Source organism: Bos javanicus, chromosome 22 (genome assembly GCF_032452875.1).
Source record: "Bos javanicus breed banteng chromosome 22, ARS-OSU_banteng_1.0, whole genome shotgun sequence".
Lineage (NCBI taxonomy): Eukaryota > Metazoa > Chordata > Mammalia > Artiodactyla > Bovidae > Bos > Bos javanicus.
Window position 1 is genome coordinate 2810621 of NC_083889.1, and position 25574 is coordinate 2836194.

The following is a 25574-nucleotide window of genomic DNA, read 5'->3' on the forward strand; positions in this document are numbered from 1 at the left end:
TTGTGATTTTTAATAAGTTTATTAATTTATTAAGTACTAACACATATTTGATTCTTAGCCAGAATACGGAGCTGGAGGGTGTTCTTCCATACTGAAAAATCAACTACATAATATGGTACATTATGTGCAAATGTAAATACTGAAAAACTCTCCAAAAATTTAATCAAAATCTGCTTTGTTTGCTAATGATTTTCCCAGAAAACCACTGATGAGAACACCATGAATCTCTTCAGAATTAATGTTTATAATGGCAGTTTTGATTATGTTGATCCAAGTAATGCAGTGGTGGCAAGTTGGGTAAAGGCAAAGGTTTACTTTTCATTTCCCCAAATGTCGTCTCACTTGATTTAGGAGGGCTTGGGAATACCCAGGAATTATCTTCCAGGGAATTTCTACTGGAAGAGTTGTGTTCCTGAAAGTTTGTGCCATCGTGAGGAATGGATCGCTCGTGATCTGTCCACGACTGGAGAGCTGCCTTCTCTGATAAAAACTTTGCGTCTCCTGGTAAGGGGGAAGGCGTGGCATGGCAGAGCGTTTTGCCATTTGGTGAGAGGGGGCCATGTCTTTTGTAAGCTGCAGTAAAATTCGACAAGTGCAGTTTTGTGCTGTCTTTACCCAGGTCTTCCATGCATCCTGCTGGGGCACAAGCTGAAAAGAAAACACAGGCTAAGCATCAGCTGTCTGGCAGTTAGAATCATAAAATAGTAAACATCTGGTTAATCTGGTCACTCTAGAACTGGAAATGAACATTGCCAAATCAGTGCAATCACCGTGGCCCTGGGACTTGAGGGATGACAGATGCCCTCAGTTCAAATTTACCTCTTGGTAAATAGCTGATCTCTCGTCTGCAAAATGGACACTGTAATCTTGCCCTGCCCGTATCACAGTGAAGTTGAAGAAATTACTATTTTAAAACACTGGAAGGTGGTCCAAAAGTAAATTTTCCGAGGAATGATTATATTGTGAATTGTTGAGACCTAAATCAAGTTTATATATATATATATATATAAAAATATATGTATTGTTATATATATATATATATAAAGGCTTTTATGAATAAAATAGTTTAAAAGCTATAAAATCATCTTTTTTCTTATAAATGGTAAATGTTAAATCTGCTATGGTCACAATATAGTTCAAGTTAAAAAAAAAGCAAAAAACCCCTGTGTTTAGTAACATGTCATGGCTTAGAATACAGACCACAGATGGCACAGAGGCAGCGAGGGCCTGCCCCTCTGCCTGCACCTGCCCGGGGACGCGAAGCTGAAGCTCTCCCTGAGCCAAGGGGGCACCATGTGCAGTCAGTGCCTGACTCCAGTTTTAAAGAAAAGAAACTCAACCACATGATATGGTAAGCTCGCTACTGCCCTTTCTCACGGGAGGTGACAGTGCTCAGCTTCTGGACTGTGGTGACACGTGGCTCTAGAGAAAGGTGACCGCAGCTCGTCTTGTCCGCTCCGCAGAAGACTGAGTTCTGTGGAGCAGAGTGGTGGCCCCAGGCCTGGCGCTGCTGTTGGAAACGTCCAGCTCAGAAGCGACACGACAGTGAGCCGTTTCCACACAAGAGGACAGCACTGCTCCTTTACTACTTTCTGGAAGTCAGAAGAGTTACAGGAGAACTCACTGAAGAATTTCTCTATGAGTCTCTCTCAAGAGAAGTGCTATTTCTACCATCAACTTAAAGTTGTCTCCTGTGTAACCCTGGCCGCTGGAAAATCTAAAAACAGAATGAATCATAAATTAAGTTGGAGCCTGCCAAAGCACCTTGTTGCTCTGCTGATCTGTAATAACTAACCGTAGAAAGGGAAAGGAATTCTCAACTTCTTTCCTGTCTCATCCTGTCCCACTGTCTCCCGCCCCACAGTAAACATTCCAGAGAACGAGTCATAATTCTCTTGTGCCCTCTTTGTTTCTGAGGTGCAAATAATAATTTTAAATTAACGATTTTTAAAAAAATATAAAGTTACTCTCATGCCTTGAAAGTTTAGGACATTCAAATTTACACTGCACAACTGTACAGAACTACATTATGTAATGAAAGGTACAAATGCACTGATTTTTCTCTGAGGTATAAAAAGTAGCTTTGGCAAAGTACCCACTACTAGTTAACACAAAACTCAAAAGGTTTAGTCAGCTAAGCAGTTAAATATGAAAAAGCAATGAAAATTTTTGTTTGGTTAGAAGGGCTAAATGAATAGCATCTAATCTCCATTCGAAATTATCGTTTATGGAGAGAAAAATTAAGTTTACAAAAATGGAAATAACCAAACAAGCAATTAGAGTTATCTTTTTGAAAACAATGTAAAGAGCTAAGTCTTTGGCATATTTTGAAGCACGGGAATGAAAACAGCTTTTGGTGTCTTGCTGTCTTTTTATTTTAATATATGAAGTAGTTGTGGTAAAAGGTCAACTAGAGCAAACTTCACACCTCAGCCTTGAACACATAAGCAACACTCGGCTGCGAAGAAAGCCACAAGGGGAAAAGAATGCAGTGCTGAAGAAACACATCAGCAACACCTTCATGTGTGAAGCTGACCGGTCTGAGGCTGAAGACAGAACAGAGAATGGGAGGCTGTGAACACACTACATAACTTGCGCTTATCAAACCCATTTGATAAGATTTCGATAAGATACGATCAAGAGCTGCTCTTCGGGTAGTTCGGCTGGAATCAGCGGTTTCCGGCAAACACTGACTTGCCTTTCTTGATTGCAGCTGGGGTTTTCAGCTTTCTCAGTAGTTCAGCTTGTACTTGAGTCACCAGATGCAAGTTAGACATTTCTCTCTTCAGTTCCCAGTATGCACTTTGCATATTGTCACTGAAATACAGGGTTTTGTTTTTTAATGGTGGTTATTCTATATGGACAGAAGGGAAAAACTTTAACAGAGAAATGAACTTACCTGCATTTCTGCTAAAATTAGTTTTGAAATAACAAAATAAAACCTCCCCATTAAATATTAGTTGAAATATTTAATTAGAGCATTATATAACAAACGAAAAAGATCTTATTCACAATAATAATGACCTAATTTTTATCAATGAACTGAACTGTGTTAAACAGAATGGTAATATAAAAAGTATTTTAAACGAATTTAATAGTTCTCAGTATTCAGATTTTATGATAGTCTACAAGGTGCAGTGGTGTTTAATAGTAAGGGCTATGTTCTTCACTTCCAAGTCTGACCAAGAATTCAGTGATGTTCATTCATATATGGATTTTAAGTTTATTAATATAGTTATCTTTTAATTGTTGTTTTGATGTTGTGAATGCTGTTACCAATTGCTGAGTGTATACCCAAGCCCACATTAAAATACAATCGCGGTCTCATGCGTCCCCTTCTCTCTCGTCTGACTGGGCTGTCTCAGATGCCGGCTCTAACCAGCGTGACACGACAGCAGGAGTCACGAAGGGCTGCTGACTCCTGGCCGAGAGGAGGCGCTGCAGAGGCTCGCAGAGACAAGGACTGCACAAAGCCCCATTTCTGCCTTTCAAAGCATTTTCTGCAGTTACCTGGGAGGTCATAAATCAGATATTTTAAACCTAATTTTATTGAGTTTTATCTTCCACTAAGCATTCTTATTTGGATAGTCATGATTTTTTTTTTTAGGTTCTTAGTTGCCAGCTAAATAAATTGAAATCCTCAACACATATTCTTGCTTTGTTGCATGAGAATACATAAAATGTTAACTGTAAGAACAAATGATCTCATATTGTTCAAACAAGCACTACTGCCTCTTAAAGATATTAGTGTAATTTTAGTAATCAAATCAAATTAAACATGTCACTTCAGGTTCAATTTTTGTCTAGCATAAACAAAAACCTTTGAGCAAACTTCAAGGATAACACTCTTGATACCTAAATCTAATATCCTAACTATGAAAACAACAGATATAATAAAAAACAGTTATTTTAATTATGTAAGGCTACATACATTTTTGGTCAAAATATTCCCATTCCATTCAGACTATAATTCTTTCAATAGAAGCAGGAGAATAAACTTTACATTGCTTTTGAGAATAATCTACTTACTTGTTTTAATCTGTTGTAAACATCGTTTGTTAACCAGTAGTCTAGTTTTTCAGGTTTTTGACAGGTGTGAGAGAATCACAAAAATTAGTGAACCGCCTCTGCTTCAGCAGTCAGCATCTGAGCTGTGTGCCACTCTGCGTGTCTCACATAGGCACTGTCTTAAGTGTGAAGAGCCGTGGGTTCCTGGCTGCAATTCTGGGCATCACTGTGCTTCCCCAAAAGAGTTACTCAAGTTACACAGCAGCTAAGTGTGTGTAAACACTGTACATGTGCTAATACATGCAGTCATGACATGAATCATACAGCTTACAAACAGCATTTATTATTGACGTGCGATGGTCAATCAGTACCTGACTTGGAGAAAAGCAAATACAGTACTCAAGACAATGTATGGATACTGGAGTATCGGACACCTCATCATTCAACAAGGCTACTTGAATAAAGTAAGAGAAACAAAAATAATGGAGGTGTTGGGGCAGCTCTAATACACATTTTCCAATTCAATTTAGTAAAGACTGCTTATAAACTAGGTTAAACTAGAAACTAGGTCACCAAGTTTAACATACGTCTACTAATCTTTTTCTTTTGCCTTGAATGTCACCTGAATTGAAAACTACAGATATAAAGATCTAATTATTACTAAGTGTAAGCTCTCCCTCTTGTGGATAGCAAAGTAATGGCAGTTACTTTACGCTTTACAGTTAATATTAAAGTCTTCAGCAAAATCCTAATGATATAATTGTCTATAAAGAACTCATAAAAACGACCTTAACAGTGAGATGCAACACCCAAGTATCCTGAATGAGAACCGTAAATGACAAAGCAGAAGCGACATGAGACATGAGGGTAACGGTGGCTGGGCAGGTCCCACATGCTGGACAGGCAGCTCACCCCTCACCCCAGCCTGGCGGCCTGGGGGCTCGCTGGACACAAGGAAGCGGGGGCGGGAGAACTTCCCGACTCCGACAAGCTGCTGTGATCCAGTCCCGTGACTGACTGCCACCATTTTAGGGTCACATTTTCACACCATCCTCAGCTTCATCTTCATCACACTGACTGCTGACACAACCTTCTTGGTCCCACACCAAGAAGGTATGTAATTCCACACCATAATGAAGCCTGCCTTATCCACATCTCAAGGGGTGGACAGACGTCCAGCTTACATGGTAAAAACGGTAAAAGCTCAATTTTCTTAACTGACACTGTCCATTCAACTCTTTAATACTGAAATGAATGTGCCTTCTACAAGAAAATCTTTTTACTTCAGTCCTATTTTTCTTTAGCTTTTGAAAATTTACTGAACTACGCGATTCCCCAGAGGAATTAAAATACAAGTACGGGACAGTCTCAGCCCAGAACTCAGGACTTAGGAAAGCACGTTTAGATGACTGATTTCCTCAAAAAAGCTTCTTTCAAATATTTTTAGTTGTAAGGCACAACAGGCAATCATTTTACCCTGCATCCCACACTCTGGTATGTTCTATTCTGTTTTATTCTCTATTTTTAAAATGCTTAACTCATAAAATTTCACGATCATTAAGGCAACACAGCACAGTGTGAAAAACACCAACATATTCCCTATCTTGGAAACCAAGAATGTGCACTGAAGTGACCCCACACCTACATCTGGCTTCAGAATTGAGGGCAATAACCTACAGGTAACCCTAGCCAGCACACTGGCAGGGCAGTGGCCAAGTTTCTGACAGGTAGGGCAATTTTTGTTGAATGACATGTATACAACGAGGACCATAAAAAGGCCTCCAGTAATTCAAAGGTTCACTCAGGAATAATACTGTATCACCTCGTTCACCCTGCAACATGATGAGGACGTGCAAAAAAAAAAAAAAAGTTTTCCAAATAAATGGAAAATAATCCTTAAAAATACCTAAACTGGTAGCTAATGGTTTTATGGAAACATGCTGTGTACTTCTCTCTCCGTATATAGTAGACTTATCATCTGAATTATTCCATTTAAAAGTGGATGCCGTAACTTGCAAAGATTAATAAAACAGGACTATAAACTGGACATAGGTATAAATGATAAATTGAAGGAAAAAACAAGATAAGACGCAGTTAGGAATGAGACTACATAAAATTTTATGCATGGTATTAAGTTTACCAAAGGTAAGTCACAAATCAGGTTATTAATTTTCTAGTTGCTTAACCAGAAGATGGAAAAGCGGTCAGTTCCACAATCCACACTGCTACAGGTTTGCAAAAAAGCACAAACGGGCCTGGGCATGGGGAGCCATTAGGGCTCGCTTTAATCATACAGTTCTTTATCACAGAAAAACTCTTAGACTGAACTGAATTCTAAACTCTGTTTCTCTTAGTTGATATCCCCTGAATTACTACTGAGCTTTAGAAAACTCAAAACAGTACTCTGAAGCCACAATTATACAGTTCTATAGCCTCAGAAGTCAGACTCACCTCCTGCGGTTGCCTCCCTCTTCCAAAGCCTGCAGAGAGCCTTCTCTGTCTTGTCAGTGCTACGGTGCCTTCAAACACACATCTTTTTGGTGGGTGGGGGGCAGCTTTTCCCATTATTCTCAAAAGAAGTGACCCCAATCATGTAACATTGCCCATGAACGGATACAGAAGCCTGTTCTATACCATGCACTTCTAAGAAAGTATTTACATAAGCCCCTTTATTTGACCTACTCTAACATGCTTCTTTCCAAAAAACGGTTTAAGAAAGCTTGTAAAAATGACAAATACAATAAATTAGTACCGGGAAACCTAGGTTGACAGGAAAAATGGGAAGTCTGACACAGAAGACATCTTTGAAAAATAATTCACAAGGACAGGGTACTAGGCGTGTGTTTTAGAAAGGAAAGGCTTCCTTGCTGTGAGTGTAGACAGAGGTGGAAGGCGTCAAGTGGAGGCAGGGCAGGGCTGAGCAGCTTCCAGCCTACGGCGCCTACAGCACTGCCGGCCCCCACACCTGCAGAGGGGCGGCCCTGCCTCTGGAGAGGGGCTACACGGGCTTTCATTCAGCTCTTTTCCCAACTGAGCGTTTCTCTCCACTGGGTGTTTGATAGGAAGAATAGGTATGAGATCATTCAGTAAATTCTGGAAGCCGAACTATCCAACAATGAAGTCAAATGTGTGTGTTTCATTGGGTGGACGTGTCCATGAAGAGGGGGTGCTAAGACAGCACAAAAAAATCATCAGATAAAACAATGCACTTACGTTGATGAAATTAAAATGAGATATGTACTTAAGAAACAAATGGCTAAAGTAACATGTATACACCCTGACAGCTACTTTTAGTCTTACCCTAAGAAGATGGCTCTCTTAAAATTCATGTCACAGTAAAGACTAAGGCTGTCCACGTTTGGCCCTAAAACAAAGTGATACTGCCACGTATGGAAATGCATAATCTTCACGTAAAACTCAGAATTTACTACAGAATACTTCTGCACAGCTAGCTCCCTAATATTCTATCTAAAACAGTACTGAATGTTTAAAAATTTTATCTAAGGCATCATAATAATATGCATCCTTCTACTGCTCAAGTTCAAGCCCATTGTTAAGGAACAGTTAAATATTTTCATAAATACACAGTGATCAGAGATTTCATGCAGCACTCAACAGTGTCAACCTGTTTTAAGGTTAAATCGTAACAGAAGCAACCTAACACAGTGCCCGGCAGAACAAGGTGTGGCTTCTAAATGCTGGAGAATGTTCGTACCTTGAAACGCTCAGTCTCTGCAGATCTCTGCAGTTCAGATTGTCATCCAGAGATGGATCCTGTCATTGTTTAAAAAAGTTTAAAAGTTGTCATCATTACCTTCTATTAATTCTCAGTACTTTACTACTCTACACATGCTTCAGCTTTTATAGAATGCATCTATAACCGTAGATCTTATATTCAATGTTAATAAAGTAACTCCAAATCTGCCAGATATTTCTAAATCATTTCTAATTATTTAAAGTCATTAATGCTTTAATTTTCTTTAAAAAATACACTTGCTTTCACATAAAAGACCTTTAAGTTGTACAAAATATATTTCTGAAGATACTAACCTGAAATCTATACTAAAAAAATGGTAACATTTATCAAATTACTGTTTGTTCAAGGTATAGCTCAGTGAATTCCATCAGAAAATGGAAGTTTGTTGGTATTTCACTTTTGGTATTATTACAAAAAAGTACTCAAATTTAACAGGTTACTGTTTAAACGATCAGCATAAATGTCCTCTTTCCCTAATAAAATGATAGGGAGAGGATTTTATATAAAGTCCTTATATACTTTCAAGTTTTAGTAATTTAGGTTACAGACGACAAAAAGAACCTATGAAAGGTATTTACAAGTGAACTTAATACATTTAAGATAATTCTATAACACACTATTTGCAATGTGTTTCAATTTGAGGTCTAGAACAAATGAAAATGACTAGCACAGGCAGCCATTCTATTAGCGGAAGTGGCCCGTATAAACTGAGAGAATAAAACTTAATTTTACCATTTCTTGTATCATTTAATGATATAAGTGGAACACTAAAAAGCACAAAAGGAATTCATGAGTCCTCTGAATCTGGGAGTGTAAATCATCAATATGTATCATAGAAGTTAAAGTGTCTTTGGATCTGACTTCAGAAAACAGCAGCTGAACACGGCAAATGATTAGCTGTATCCCAAGCAGTCCTATGGAACGGGGACACAGAACTGGTCCCTGAGTCAGAGGAAGTCTGACCACGAGTAAAGGACATAACCCTGGACCTTTTCCTTTCCATTTCCTCACAGGAAATGAAGGAATCAGATCAAGTCACTTTTAGTTTCTCTGTATAATTAAAAATACATGTTTTACTTACAGTATTAATTACAGTATAGTTATTTGTTCAGTCGCCAAGTTGTGTCTGACTCTTATACATATATGCATAATGGAAACCTTCCTTGTTTTTTAAAACCAATTAAAAAAAACACCAAACACCAAGCAGTTTGGGTTGGTAAAGTATTTCTCCAGCTATCACCTAACAATCCAGAAAAACCTAATGTAAAGTAACAAAAAGCACAAAGGAATTGTCTCTAACATGCACAGACCCTGTCCTGGCCAGTTCTTCACCGCCATGTTCTAAAAGCAGATCTGCTTCTCCACTCCTGCCATCTGATGTTTGAAGCTTTGCATGAATAGGCTCAGAGCTACAAAATCCTGGGAGACACTGTTCCAGTTAAACAGGTCCCTGTGCTTCATGACTGCGCAGAACCTCCAATCCACACAGCAAACCGGGACTCTAACGGGGCTGATGCCAGCCACAACAGACGTCTATGCCAACTCCATTCGACCAGGGTTCCCAACACTTTGGCCCTAGTGTCTTCTTCTCAAAGGCCCCACTGTTCTAAATACAAATGGCTTGAAAACCAGAGGATATAAGAAGTAAAGAAGGCCCACAGTGGAACTGACCCAAACCCTGACCCCATTAATATCAAACACTATCTACCAAGCTCATGAAGTACTTAAAAAAAAGTAAGCCCACCAAAGCCCCACTATTCTTTCATGTAGGATGTTATTTCATACTTCAGAGATGTTACTATTTCACAGGAAGTACCATCTTAAAAATATTTTTAAGTATGGCTGCAGAAGATTTAAGATTAGTCATATGAACATAAATTTCTCTCGTTGGCTTGCTCTTTGACTCCCAAGTTCAAGAGGACTCTGATAGCAACACCTTTGAAACAAGACTGAAATGTGCACATCCCACAACATCCAAGATTTAAACTTGGAACCCTTGATAAATTTCCACTCCATCTCTCTCTGGTTTGTCTTTGGTTGTGAACACTGTTTACTTTAAACTTTCCTTCCCCTAACCATTCTTATGAAGGAAGGATCTTAAATTCCTTTTTCAAAAAATAAAAATTCCTCCCTTATGTCACCTTCAACTCTTAAAGTTTCTTAGTCTCTGAGATTCAATTTCATCAGCAGTAAGACAAGTGATTTCTAACGTTTCTTCTATCTTTAAAGTTAAAAGTCTTTCTGGGATTTGTGAAAGATGAATTAAGCTAAAAGCAAATTTAATCCCCTAGCGCCACCTAGTGGCAAACGTTAAATAGTGAGGATTTAACTGTGTAACACTAGTACACAGTCACACCCCTTTGGACCCCTACAGTGCTGCTTTTCTGGATTAACCTAACTGGATTTTTTGGAAACACACTTACTTATTGAATAAACTATGTAATAGGCACCATGCTGCTTTATATATTACCTCACTTAACTTTCATAAAAAGTAGCTAGTGTCGTTAGAACAGTTAAATGACTTTGCTAATGTCACAATTAATAAGCAACACAATTAAGAACCAAGTTTTTATGACTCTATGGTACTGCTTTCTACTCTATAAGGAGACATCCATTATTTATTAAAGCTACTGAATTATTTCAAGTAGAATGTATATGCTGACAATTGTAATTCAGAGCTTCAAGGTGCCAATCTTTTCTTGCAAGCACAGAAGCAGAACTGGGCTTGTGGGACAAGATGCTGGAGCTGCTGAAGGAATTGTGTATGCGGTCACAGGTGCAAAGCTAGGAAAACCAATTTCAGATGTCAAGTAGGAAAAATCTTTCTTTTGGTTCTAACAGGAGTTGAGGCTAATTTTTATAGGTGGTATTTTCCCTTTATCAGGCCTGGGGGCTGCAAATCAGGTTCTCCCTGTCCAGTGCAGAGGAATTCACTGGGTAAAGGCCAAGGCAGGATGCTGTATTATTCTTAATGCCCATCTCCTTCTTAACCAGTGGTCACCTTCAGTAAAGACCACAGTACAGAAGGGCCTGTTAGCTCATCTAAGGACACGTGGGCTTGGGGCAGAGTGCCGGCGGGCAGCCAGGCAACATGGGGGAAGCAGTGGCTGCCCAGGAGAGCCGAGGGTGGGGGCCCAGCTACTCAGGAGTGCCAGGTACTCTGATGGGCAGAAAGGCTGACCCTGAGAAACAACTGTCCAAGAGGCTACCTTAGATTGCAATATATGAGTGTACAGAATGTATATAGTGGCCACTGAACTCTAGAGAGTAGTTAACTTTTCAATTTATTGCAATAATTTTTTTAAACTTTGCATCTAGAGCATTGCTCTCACTCTGCTTTGCTTCTCTATCATTCCTTCTTTTTACCCTCAGCCCCTTCTGTCATGACATCTGAAGACACATATCCAAGCTTTTAAGAACTCAATGTAAAGCTGTCCCTCAGTGTCCATGGTGGTCTGGTTCCAAAATTCACAGTGGGTACCAAAACGACTTGGAAGTCCAAGTCCCACGTTCGCCCCTGCATATCTTCAGGTCAGCGCCCATGGACTCAACCAACAACCGGCGGCCCAGTCGGCAGCCACCTCTGGAGGCCTCGATCCACAGATGTGCAACCTGCAGATTTACCAAAGATTGACTGCATGTTTCTTGGAAAAAATCTCTGTAAAGTGGACCTCCACCGGTCACACCCACACTGTCCAGGGGTCACTGTAATAGCAGACAGACCCTGAATGATCTGAGAGGCAACTTGTGTTTCAGTGGGTGACTTCAGGCTACACACACCTTAGCAGCTCAGCAGGGTTTTCTGTTTTGCTTTCCCTGCCCCTAATTCTTGAATTCTCAGTTATCTGCTGAAAACTAAAGTTGTTCTGAAAGTATTAGACTTCTGAGAATTAGTGGATGCTCAAAAGTTTTGTTTTAATAATTATAAAAATCAAGTTTCTTGTATGTCTAAATTAATCAAATTATTAAAGTGGAAAACTTAAAACTTGAATTCTCTTTAAACTTTACAGAGAAAAAAATGATTTAAGGAGATTGAAAGAAAGGAAGCTGAAAGAACAACTTTAATTAACTAATAAGGTTTTTAAAAAATTAGCTTTTAAACAACAGAAGCATGTAATTCTGGAATTATGATAAAAGCATACAGTTACCACATTTTAGCAAAAATGATTAAAGAGGAAGATAAAGGTGAATTTTCACAGAATATAATAATTTTCTAAGTAGTTACAATTTACGCTGACTCTGTGGTCTAACACCTAGTTATAAATCCTAAATAGGACGCACACAGCACGCTGGGCTTCTCAATTCAGTGATTCGGTAGTACCGTTTGTTTGGCTTTCTGCAGCTCTATTCTGAGATCTCTACATTCTTTCCTCAGCAGTTCCAGTTCCTGTTCCAAACCATGGATCTTCAGGTCGCAGCTTAACTTTTCCACCTCCCAGTTTGATGAAGGAGGATTTAAATTTCTTATCACTACAAAAAGGATGGACATTAAAATTGTTATTTCTGACTTCTACATGGGTTGCAGTTCAAAAAAGATTATGTTAGTAAAATGGAGGTAAAAGAAAAACCAATATAAAACATCTACAATTAAAGTGTTTTTGAAAGACAGTAAGTACTTTCAAGTGTCTATGCTAAGATATTAGCAATCTTATTTTATACAACACAATAGAACGTGTTCTATTGTGTCATCACCCCTATTTCTGATTTCTGTTTAGATAACAGCAAATCTGTCAGCCTGAAACTTTAAAATACACAGCACATATCAAGCATACGCTGAAATGACAGATCAATTACATATACATGTGAAGGTTAAGACAGTGATTAAGAATGAAATGAAGTGAGTAAGCTGAGGCTCACTCAGCTAATCATCCCACCCAGTCCTTGTAGAGAGGACAAAGCTTGACCATCAGGCCTACAGCATGACTTCTGAACAATTTCATTCATAAACATTCCACTGTACAAATGCAACAGCACTGGACACGGACTAACCCTTCTCCGTATTAAGGGATACCCTTAATAAGGAACCCTTACCCTCATTAAGGAACTAAAGACTTAGTTCCTTAGACTCTGTCCATAGAAAAAGGCCCACTCACCCGCCATGAGAGAGCCCCCCTCAACCTCCCGTCAGGCCTCTCAGAGGCCGCGTCTTGAGCTGTCCCCTCAGAGCCTTCTTGCATGGAGGCAGGCTAGCACCCACCCCCACTCCTAACTTCTCAGAAGCATAGCATCTCAGCGGCACATTTTAACAACCTTCAGAAACTGGATTAAAATAAACAAAAAAGCAACTGTAACTACTCCATGACAGGGTGTCCAATGTGGGCAAGAGGCTTTATAGAATATGGGATTGTATTCCTTTCTTCATCTACTTCATCACAAACCAGCCCTGAATCAACCATCAAATTTTCTCTAGGAAAAGTGCAATTTACATCTAAGTTAAAGTTAAGAAGGATTTGATATTTGGTAAAAGCAGAACACAGAAATTAACATAAGCCCCCAAATTAAAAAGTCAGTCCTTAGGACACAGACAAGAGAAAACTGATCATGGCTATAACACATGAATGGAAAACCGTATTGATCGCGGTAGAATATTTGTAACAAATAAGCGGCCTACCCTGCTGAGTTTCCACCTCTGTCCTCAGCTGGAGGAGTTCTACTTCTTTAGATTGTAGCTGTTCATTCAACACTTTCAAAGATTCAGAGTTGTCTTTATTCTAGTTAAGTAGGGAAAATGCCACATTACAGTCAATAAAATCTAAAGATCGGTATTACATTATATATTCATTTTCAGGCAGATTTGAAAAAACAGATTCCAGCCTTTTAAAAGCAAGGTGGGAAACTGAATGCAGTTTTCACCAATCTTTTTCTAACTTAGGACATTTTTTCACTGGCTTAAAAAAAAAAAAAAAGAAAAAGAAAAGTGATAAACTCTACTACTACTACTACTACTACTAAGTCACTTCAGTCATGTCTGACTCTGTGCAACCCCATAGACGGCAGCCCACCAGGCTCCCCGTCCCTGGGATTCTCCAGGCAAGAACACTGGAGTGGGTTGCCATTTCCTTCTCCAGTGCATGAAAGTGAAAAGTGGAAGTGAAGTCGCTCAGTCATGTCTGACTCTTCTCGACCCCATGGACTGCAGCCTACCAGGCTCCTCCGCCCATGGGATTTTCCAGGCAAGAGTACTGGAGTGCGGTGCCACTGCCTTCTCCGGGTGATAAACTCTACTGAGTCACAATTTTTCAAAATAAGTTAGTGGTGTTAGATGTACTTAAGACCTAAACATCATTACAAACCAACTACTTATTTTGTATAGAAGTAAGTAACAAATATTCCTACTAAAAAGTTTTCTGCTTTTGCCTTGAGCAGGCAAAGTTTTTGTCTAATAAATGTAAATATCTCGTATTTCTAATTTTAAACCTCCTGAAGGAGAAAATTCATTTGCAACACACAGATGCCATTCTTTACAGACCAGCCTACCATTTTATCCAGCTTGCTTTTCAGATTATCTCTATCGATGCAGACCTCTCGGTACGCGTGGTAGGCTTTATTTACTTGTTCCCGTCCCACAGAGCTTGTTTCTTCATCCTTTCGAGCTCCTATAAGCTAAAGGCATAAAATCAGAAGACAAAGCTTAAGAGGATGTTCGACATCAGCGAATAAGTCAGTCTTCTGATGGCTCCGCATCTCAGTTTAATTACACTAATGCAGGGAATAAAGCCTAAACTACAATTAAGTGAACATTTCACTTCCATACATTTATGCTTTAGTGATTAAGAAAGTAAAAAGCACAGAATAGATATTTTAAAAAACCTTCGTTTATGCTTGTCCTTAATCAGTATCTTCTACTTTGCTGTGCCTTTTATAATTCATCATACTCAAATACTATCATTCTCTCATGGTGCTTCTCTGTTTTCCAAGCTAGAACATACTATTTAATTTCTATCATCGGAAAAGTGAATATCAATTTAGTGTGTACTTGACACTTTAAGGAATAGAAGTGTTAGTTCATTAAGTGCTGTATTAATGCAGAACAAATTATTAGGATTGTTGATCACAAAGTAAATACTTCCAATATTACTTATCACATTTTTCTATTGACTTTTAAAATAAAATTAGAGAAGGAAACGGCAACCCACTCCAGTGTTCTTGCCTGGAGAATCCCATGGATGGAGAAGCCAGGTAGGCTGCAGTCCATGGGGTTGCACAGAGTCGGACACGACTGAAGCGACTTAGCAGCAGCAGCAGCAACAACGCCAAACTCCAAAATGTTATCTTGTTTCACTCTATCCCAGTATGTCACAAATTTATTTAATAGTCATTAAAGAAAATTCATATGAATACTAAGAAATCAATTATTTTTACAACCGAGTCCTCCTTTTCTTACTTCCTGCAAATGAGTCAATCTCTACCAAACTCCATCCTCAAGTCTGTACAGTTGGATCATTCCTTCTCATTCTGTGGAAACTGTTGTCTGTAACACACTACACGGAAGAGCTGAGGATCATAAACTATGATCTGAAGAAACGTGAACTGAGTTAAACTTTAAAAGTAAAGGATGAGTGAGGAAGATTTCCCAATACATAAGCAAAGCAGATCTGAGGATTTATAACTGAATTAGCTACCTGGCTTATGTATTCCGTAACATGTAGGATATACAGTTTCTGCGTGAGAAAGGTGCAAACAGAGGACGTTAATTCATCAGATACACACTTTCTTATTAACGTGTGTATGAGAACAAAGAGAATGCTGAGGTAAAGATGTCAGTCCTGGTGAAATTTCAGTCCTGACAAAAACACTATTAAACATATTGGAACAATGTTCCAGGAACTTCTTCCCTTCTTGATATATAATTGTTTGCATAGGTTTAAACATCCTGAATGAAATACACACAGCTAGGAAGGTAAGGCAATCTGAAAGAGGTAAGAAAAACATTTGAACTTTAATCCCTTCATGTCGCTAAATCGTCTTCTGCACACATTCACCAAGCATGATAATATGTGAAACACAGAAGGCCAAGTAAAATGTCCAGGGTTTTGAGATTAGCAGTGACTTGTCTTTGGAAATTTGCTACACTCATGGATGACAGAGCAGAGAAATATTTAAAATTTCAAATACTTTGAATTATTAAGTCGTAAACATAATGAAGGTGATAGACAAATTACCTTTTCTTCCAAAATTCTGATTCTTTTTTTTAAGAAAGAGTTCTCTTTCTCTGAATCCTTAAGTCGTTTTTTGATGTCTTCATATGCAGTGACGAGGGCAAAATGTGAAGCAACAGATTCATCTCCTGAATATATTGAGACTGGAGTCACTGGGTCTCTCCTGTGGGCTTTTTCATGATTCAGAATACAGATGTCATCTTCCACCAGTGCATCCATGACAGCTGTTTAAAAATAAAGACATAAAATAGCAATGTCTCACTGAATAAATAAGCAGAAAAAAGTATATTGAGAGCATAATACGAACACTGCTGAAACGTTTAAAAACTGCCATTTCTTTTTTCTTACCGAAACACAGTTGATGTATATGTAAGTTTCAGGTGTACAACATAGTGATTCACGGTTTTAAAGGTTATATTCCATTTACAGTTATAATACATTGGGTATATTTCCTGTGTTGTATATGTTCCTTCAGGTCATTTATTTTATACACAGCAGTCTGTATCTCCTGTCCCGGTCTGGCCCATCCCCCGTTCCCTCTCCTCCCTGGTAACCACTAGCTTTCTCTCTCTACCTGTGAGCTTGTTTCTTACCTGTCATATATTCACCAGTTCATTTCTTAGATTCCCCACGTGAGTGACGCCGTACAGATTTCGTCTTTCTCTGACTTATTTCACTAAGCATAACACCCTCCAAGTTCATCAATATTGTTGCAAATGGCAGAATCCCCTTCTTTTCTATGGCTGAGTCATATCCCATTGTCCACATGCACCATATCTTTTTTCTCCATTGATCAGTCAATGGACACAGGCTACTCCCGTATCTTGACTATTGTAAATAGCGCTGCTATGAACACTGGAGTGCATGTTATCTTTCTTCATTAGCGCTTTTACCTTTTTGGGATATACACTCAAGAGTGGACTTGCTGGTTCCTATGGTACCTCTATTGTTACTTTTTTGAGAAAGCTTCATACTCTTTTCCACAGTGGCGGCACCAATTTGCATTCCCACCAATGCTGTACAAATGATCTCTTTTCTCTACATCCTCGCCAACATCTGTCATTTGTGGTCTTTTTGATGATGGCCATTCTGACGATGTCAGAATTGTGGTCTCATTCTATCCCACTGTAGTTTGAATTTGCATTTCTCTAATTAATGATGCTGAGCATCTTTCCCCATGTCTGCTGGCCATCTGTGTATCTTCTTTGGAAAACTGTCTATTCAGGTCTTCTGTCCATTTTAAAATAAGGTTGTTTCTTTGATGCTGAGTTGTGCTATTCTGGATGTTATCATTATTGATTTTATCATTTGCAAATATTTTCTCCCACTCAGTACACTGTCTTTTCATTTTGTGAATGATTTCCTTTGCTGTGAAATTAAGTCCCACTTGTTAACTTTTGCTTTTGTTTCCTTTGCTTTAGGAGACAGATCCAAAAGAAAAAGAAAAATTGCTATGGTCTATGTCAAAGAGCATTCTGCCTGTTTTCTTCTTTTACAGTTTCAGGTTTTACGTTTAGGTCTTTAATCTAATTTATTTTTTGGATATGATGTTCGAGAATGTTGTAACTTCACTCTTCTACATGAATTGTCCACTTTTCTTAGCACCACTTACTGAAGACACTGTCTTTTCTCCACTGTATAGTTTATTAAAATTTTTTTTTACTGAAGTATAGTTGATTTACACATGTTCTGTTAGTTTCAGCTATACAACTAAATGATCGAGCCTGTAAAGTTCGTTTTGCTTTATTTCAGACAACATGAGCATTAAGGAAAGGGTGGGTGTGTGTTTTTCTGGGTCTGTTCTGTCATCGTGTATTTGCTTTTCTGATTTTATGATCGAAAGCTTCAAATTGCTCCCAAGTCCGATGCTGTAAAGAGCAATATTGCATAGGAACCTGGAATGTCAGGTCCATGAATCAAGGCAAATTGGAAGTGGTCAAATAAGAGATGGCAAGAGTGAATGCCGACGTTCTAGGAATCAGCGAACTCAAATGGACTGGAATGGGTGAATTTAACTCAGATGACCATTGTATCTACTACTATGGACAGGAATCCCTCAGAAGAAATGGAGTAGCCATCAAGGTCAACAAAATAGTCCGAAATGCAGTACTTGGATGCAATCTCAAAAACGACAGAATGGTCTCTGTTCGTTTCCAAGGCAAACCATTCAATATCACAGTAATCCAAGTCAATGCCCCAACCAGTAACGCTGAAGAAGCTGAAGTTGAATGGTTCTACGAAGACCTACAAGACCTTTGAGAACTAACACCCAAAAAAGATGTCCTTTTCATTATAGGGGCCTGGACGCAAAAGTAGGAAGTCAAGAAACACCTGGAAGTAACAGGCAAATTTGGCTTTGGAATATGGAATGAAGCAGGGCAAAGATTAATAGAGTTTTGCCAAGAAAATGCACTGGTCATAACAAACACGCTCTTCCAACAGCACAAGAGAAGACTCTATACATGGACATCACCAGATGGTCAACACCGAAATCAGATTGATTATATTCTTTGCAACCAAAGATGGAGAAGCTCTATACAGTCAACAAAAACAAGACCAGGAGCTGACTGTGGCTCAGATCATGAACTCCTTATTACCAAATTCAGACTGAAATTGAAGAAAGTAGGGAAAACCACTAGACCATTCAGGTATGACCTAAATCAAATCCCTTATGATTATACAGTGGAAGTGAGAAATAGATTTAAGGGCCTAGATCTGATAGACAGAGTGCCTGATGAACTATGGACGGAGGTTCGTGACACTGTACAGGAGACAGGGATCAAGACCATCCCCATGGAAAAGAAATGCAAAAAAGCAAAATGGCTGTCTGAGGAGGCCTTAGAAATAGCTGTGAAAAGAAGACAAGCAGAAAAGCAAAGGAGAAAAGGAAAGATATAAACATGTGAACGCAGAGTTCCAAAGAATAGCAAAAAGAGATAAGAAAGCCTTCCTCAGCGATCAATGCAAAGAAATAGAGGAAAACAACAGAATGGGAAAGACTAGAGATCTCTTCAAGAAAATTAGAGATACCAAGGGAACATTTCATGCAAAGATGGGCTCGATAAAGGACAGAAATGGCATGGACCTAACAGAAGCAGAAGATATTAAGAAGAGGTGGCAAGAATACACAGAAGAACTATACAAAAAAGATCTTCATGTCCCAGATAATCAAGATGGTGTGATCACTCACCTAGAGCCAGACATCCTGGAATGTGAAGTCAAGTGGGCCTTAGAAAGCATCACTACGAACAAAGCTAGTGGAAGTGATGGAATTCCAGTGGAGCTATTTCAAATCCTGAAAGATGATGCTGTGAAAGTGCTGCACTCAATATGCCAGCAAATTTGGGAAACTCAGCAGTGGCCAGAGGACTGGAAAAGGTCAGTTTTCATTCCAATCCCAAAGAAAGGCAATGCCAAAGAATGCTCAAACTACCACACAATTGCACTCATCTCACACGCTAGTAAAATAATGCTCAAAATTCTCTAAGCCAGGCTTCAGCAATATGTGAACTGTGAACTTCCTGATGTTCAAGCTGGTTTTAGAAAAGGCAGAGGAACCAGAGATCAAATTGCCAACATCTGCTGGATCATGGAAAAAGCAAGAGAGTTCCAGAGAAACATCTATTTCTGCTTTATTGACTATGCCAAAGCCTTTGACTGTGTGGATCATAATAAACTGTGGAAAATTCTGAAAGAGATGGGAATACCAGACCACCTGACCTGCTTCTTGAGAAACCCACATGCAGGTCAGGAAGCAACAGTTAGAACTGGACATGGAACAGACTGGTTCCAAATAGGAAAAGGAGTACGTCAAGGCTGTATATTGTCACCCTGTTTATTTAACTTACATGCAGAGTACTTCATGAGACATGCTGGACTGGAAGAAACACAAGCTGGAATCAAGATTGCAGGGAGAAATATCAATAACCTCAGATATGCAGATGACACCACCCTTATGGCAGAAAGTGAAGAGGAACTCAAAAGCCTCTTGATGAAAGTCAAAGTGGAGAGTGAAAAAGTTGGCTTAAAGCTCAACATTCAGAAAATGAAGATCATGGCATCCGGTCCCATCACTTCATGGGAAATAGATGGGGAAACAGTGGAAACAGTGTCAGACTTTATTTTTGGGGGCTCCAAAATCACTGCAGATGGTGATTGCAGCCATGAAATTAAAAGATGCTTACTCCTTAGAAGGAAAGTTATGTCCAACCTAGATAGCATATTCAAAAGCAAAGACATTACTTTGCCAACAAAGTCAAGGCTATGGTTTTTCCAGTGGTCATGTATGGATGTGAAAGTTGGACTGTGAAGAAGGCTGAGCACTGAAGAATTGATGCTTTTGAACTGTGGTGTTGGAGAAGACTCTTGAGAGTCCCTTGGACTGCAAGGAGGTCCAACCAGTCCATCCTAAAGGAGATCATTCCTGGGAGTTCATTGGAATTACTGATGCTAAAGCTGAAACTCCAGTACTTTGGCCATCTCATGCGAAGAGCTGACTCACTGGAAAAGATTCTGATGCTGGGAGGGATTGGGGGCAGGAGGAGAAGGGGACGACAGAAGTTGAGATGGCTGGATGGCATCACTGACTCGATGGATGTGAGTCTGAGTGAACTCCGGGAGTTGATGATAGACAGGGAAGCCTGATGTGCTGTGATTCATGGGGTCACAAAGAGTCGGATACAACTGAGTGACTGAACTGAACTGAAAGTCAGAGTTTGACATGTCCAGTGATTTGTTTATACCAAGGATTATAGGAAAGTTAGGCAAAAATAAATGTGTTTTACTACAAGTCCGAGTAGGTGAAAGCTACTATTCAATCATTCTTCACCAAGACCAATTTAAAAACTTCTAACCATGTAGGGCAACTCCTGTTCTTAAGTTAGATTCTTTCTCAGTTTATTAAAAAAGTTAAGAAGTAAGACCTGCTGTATTCCCCCCAACGTGGGAGATCCTCATGACCATAATTAACTCCTGCTGTTTCCAGCGCTAACTGCACTTTCTCCTAATGATGGATAAAGAGGTAAAGTTTTCTTCCCCTGAAGGGTTTACTTTCTTCTCTCTGGATTCAACTCTATTCCAAAATAACAGTAAACATCATTCCAATCACGCTGCTAGTAGTTGAAATCCTCTTATTTCCTGTCGAAAAAGAAATATGATACTGTAACCTCAAGTGGGCATGTATGTTTCCATCTAAGACTCTGTCACACACACGTTATGTCTTAAAAGAGGAACAGCAGAGTAAGAGTAACGGCTAGGTGAGTTGACAGGCTGCAGTCTAGTGTAAGGAGGTGAAACTGTGCTCATCTTAGACATCTGATACACATAATATCTTAACAGCCAATCGAATGGACAGAATTTATTCAACTGCAATATTTTTTTCCCCGCTAAAGGAGTACGTCAAATTGCTCTACAGAGTTGAAACAGATGGTGACGCACAGTTTGTGCACCTTGAGGATCCGAGCCTTTATGCCTTTGCTTTGCACAAAGTTCTAATTAGATCAGTGGTGTGATTTCCTACACACGCATTTTTATCACAAAATAATGCTTTACTCAGCAAGGAAAACCCAGTGTGGGAGATAGCTGTGCAGTAAAATAGTTATTATGCCATAAAGGGAAGGAAGATAGTTGCAACAATACAGAATGCTATAGAGACTGAGAGGTGGGGAGGAGGAGTTTCCAAAGGTAATAGGGAATATCAAGTCACTCTCAATCCTGCTATATTGAGGGCAGTTATGTTTATTGTACTTACAGTACTTAAACTTTAACCCTTTGCTGCCAGCAGTGGTAACAAGGTCAAAGGCTTTAAAGAGTATGGGGAGAAGGGACGAGGAGGAGAATAACAGGAGATGAGACTGGAAAAGCAGAACAGAAACCAATGAAGATGGTCCTTTATAATAAAGAGACTATAGGATTTGATCCTTGTTCTGTGGAATTTAAGAAAAACTTGGAGATGAGCCAAGACTGTGAAGAACATATATACAACAACTATACAACATTCATAATCAAATGAACTACTGAGCACTGCATAACGTCGTTCACAGATGCTATCCCAGTTAATTCTCATGATTACCTATGAGGTAGGAAAATCCTGTTGGACCCATTTCACATCTGGGAAAACGGGGGCCCATAAAGATTATCAAGTTTAACCAAGATGAGCACAAACATATGGATTTTAGAGCCTGAAATATTTAGAGCCTGAAATATTTTCCCTCCCCAATGAACCATTTATACACTAAATTCATCAAGAACTACAAAACTAGTATCTTAAATGGAAGGGAGTGTAACGACTTAACAATGTCACATTCGATAAAGTATGATAACTGGTCATTTTAAAGACAAAATATGTAGTCGGATAGCTTATTTTATATAGTTACATCTGTTGCCTATTTATTATTTATAAATCACCCAAGTTGCACATAGCCTCCCTCTAAATATAAGACAGTATTATTTGCCTAAAAATGATTTTCAAGTTTTGTATCATTATTCTATGTATTTATTCTACGTACTCTAAACATGACTTAGAATCCGCTGTCCTGAGAAACTACTTATCTGTCCTAAAAAGTATGAGAAATAGCCAAGCACAGCAAAGAGAAAATTCACTATTGCCACGCAGTAAGCTTAACTGTTCCAGTGACTGCCATTCAAATTTATTATGAATGAAAATGAAAGATTTGATTCCTATCCTTGCAATAATAAATATAAGATCAAGTAAGTATTAGAAACATTAATGCTTATCATTAATGCTTATTAATTGGTGTGACTCCATACACACCCAATTTCTAGAGAGTGAAAGCTGCGGGGCCAGGGAAAAATGAGATCTTAGAAAGACACCAAATAATACAAGGCAGGCATCCCACTGTATTTATCCCCATACTGAAAGGAAAACTGCTTTCAAAGTAACAAAATAGGCCACGTGTGGCCTTTGGCTTTATTGCTTATGCAAGCAGCCTTCCTCGACCTCACTGCGACAGAGAAGTTAAAGGGAGCTTCAGCAGTCCACATACAGCAAAGTCAGATTCAGGTTCACGTACTTTGTGATGTAAAAAGCATTTGTGATAGTCACAAATATCCAAAGTACTGGCCTGGGGAAATCTGATTTTCTGGATAAAGGGTAAAAGCCTAACTGGCTATTATAAACCTAACGAACTAGACTAAGGCAGCTTTAACACTTGTCAAATTTTACCGTATACTGTAATCTAAGTTTATTTATCATAACTTAAATTATCTTAAACAAACCTGTGTTTATTTTAATCTTTACAAAGTGAGTGCCATGAGCAGGATATCATTATCAAACATAAGAAAGATCAACTAAAAAAACTGTCTTGTATAATAACATTCTAAAAAAACTGAGCTGACCTAGAGTAGTGTTTGCAAAGTGACGAATGGACAACTACCTTAGAATCATTTGGGGTTCTCTTCAAAATTACTGATCGCTAGGCTCCAATACAGATCTATGCAAATCAGAATGTTGGAGTAAAAAATGTTAAGCTGAATTGTCAGTAATCAGTCCTTGTAATTTTAAGTCCCATTCCAATTTAAGGAATATACTCTGCAGTATTAAACAATGAAACTCCCAAGAACGATTAAAAGGAGTTCTGGTCACCCAATTCCAATGTGGAGGCAGCGGCATCTCCACACCATCAACTGCCAGTGCTCTGGACACCAGCTGGGGGCCCACAACTCAACTCAGACCCTGTTTACTGGACACGGCATCAGACTCCACAGGTAAAGGGCTCAGTCCCACGGTACCTGCCTCCACTTCAGAAGCCAATGGCAAGCCCAGGATGCTACCTGTACTTCTGAGGGACCAGCTACAAGCTAGAGGTTCCACTGGTTCCCTCCAGTTCAGGATGCCAATCACCAAGTCCAGATTGTTACCTGTGCTTCTGACCAACTGGCTATAAAGCAGAGGTGCTCGTGACTTTCTTATATTTGATTACTCAAACCCATTTACTCACTTGATTACTATTAAAATATATGAACCAACAGCAGATGTAGAGACAGACAGGGTGAGGTGCTGAACAAAGGAGCCTCTGCCCTTGTGGGGTTGGCGGCCAGCACCAGGCACTGAAAACATTCTGGTTCACCCACGTGGAAGCTCTCTGACCATATCGTCTTTAGGTTTTTAATAGAGGTCATAAGCACGACCGACTGAATCCCTGGAAACTGACTCAGCCTCTCTGACACCCACCTCAATAGCCCAGGTCAGGGGGACTAAAAGTGCTAACCCGCTAATCAGCTGGTGAGATCCTCTGGCAAACAGCCCCCATCCCTAGGCGGTTTCCAAAAGTCACCTCACTAACATAAATCCAGGCGAGGTGGAAGCTCTGCTCTGCGTAACGAGACCACACATTCGGACAAAAGATGCTCCCAGGAGTCACGGAACCATGGATAAGACCAAACGTACGTGTGAAATATACTTTGGGCATCTGAGTGACTACGTGTGCATTTCTTACAAATCACAGCATCGCCAATGTTAACAGAGAAAGATGGAGACAACTTGCCAGAGGAGGTGGTAGAAAAGAGCGCAGTAGTTTCTAAAGACTACAGGAGAGACATAAAGGGAAAAAAATTCAAGCGTTACTCATCAGAATTATTTTAGGAGACCTTGAATTTCAGTCTTGACTACAGTCAACACCAAGAGGATCCTCAGTTGAGATATGCTATATATAATGAGGTAAGAGACTAGAAAAAATAGAATTATCTTCCGACACCAGATTAGTCTTTTTTCCAGAAAAAAATGATTATCCTGTCATATTTAAACACCCTAATATTTACTATTTATTAATCACTAACCATATGCCGCGTACAAGTGTGTTTCCCCATAGTAGGAAAGCAGAATTTGCCACCAAAATACGTCTCTTTGGTCATTTCCTAAGAAACTGCAGAAGTAGGGGGAAAAACTATGAAAACCAAGTAGTGGTTATCCTTTTGTAAGAAACATTTACATTTATATGGGAAATCTCCATCTGTAAGGCTGCCGCCCTCTCTCTTTGCCCTTCCTCTCTCAGTGAGGGCTTTGGGTACTCTGTCAAGTTACTCAGTTCTCCTGGGTCTCTCCCGTGTATATACGTGTTATTAAATTTTTGTTTGATTTTCTCCTGTTAAACTTTCTCCTGTTAAACTACCTCGTGTCAATTTAATTATTAGATCAGCCAGAGAAACCTGGAAGGTGTTAAGACCAGACAAAAAAATTCAAACATGAACGTTTCTTCAGCCCCTCCGGACCTCCTCCCTTCCCTGTGCATGTATATTAGCCAGACCTCCTTAGGAGAGAACTTTCTTCCTAAATTTTCCTAGGGGCCAGCATGACCCACAACCTACTACTCACTCTGCATCTGCAGATTTAGACTGTATGCTGCTGCTAAGTCGCCTCAGTCGTGTCCGACTCTGTGTGACCCCACAGATGGCAGCCCACCAGGCTCCCCGTCCCTGGGATTCTCCAGGCAAGAACACTGAAGTGGGTCGCCATTTCCTTCTCCAATGCATGAAAGTGAAGAGTGAAAGTGAAGTCGCTCAGTCGTGCCTGACTCTGTGCGACCCCATGGACTGCAGCCTACCAGGCTCCTCCATCCATGGGATTTTCCAGGCAAGACTACTGGAGTGGGGTGCCACTGCCTTTTCCTTAGACTAATACATCACTTAAAGTA

At 39.5% G+C, this 25574-nt stretch overlaps 1 protein-coding gene across 4 annotated transcripts in view; it reads right to left on the reverse strand.

The window, feature by feature from the left end:
• AZI2 (5-azacytidine induced 2) overlaps positions 1 to 25574 on the reverse strand; it is a 40677-nt gene continuing 15103 nt past the window's right edge. The window contains exons 2-8 of one of the 4 annotated variants that reach the window (XM_061395714.1): positions 15928 to 16148; positions 14243 to 14368; positions 13377 to 13476; positions 12087 to 12235; positions 7724 to 7782; positions 2699 to 2817; positions 1 to 648 (exon numbers count right to left, since the gene is read on the reverse strand). In XM_061395714.1, the coding sequence (XP_061251698.1) occupies positions 236 to 648; positions 2699 to 2817; positions 7724 to 7782; positions 12087 to 12235; positions 13377 to 13476; positions 14243 to 14368; positions 15928 to 16143 (1182 nt within the window). In that variant the 5' untranslated portion in view covers positions 16144 to 16148 and the 3' untranslated portion in view covers positions 1 to 235. Of the gene's footprint in view, positions 649 to 2694; positions 2818 to 4029; positions 4235 to 7723; positions 7783 to 12086; positions 12236 to 13376; positions 13477 to 14242; positions 14369 to 15927; positions 16149 to 25574 lie in introns of those variants that run through there. The other 3 variants (XM_061395711.1, XR_009732386.1, XM_061395713.1) reach the window with 3 other exon arrangements.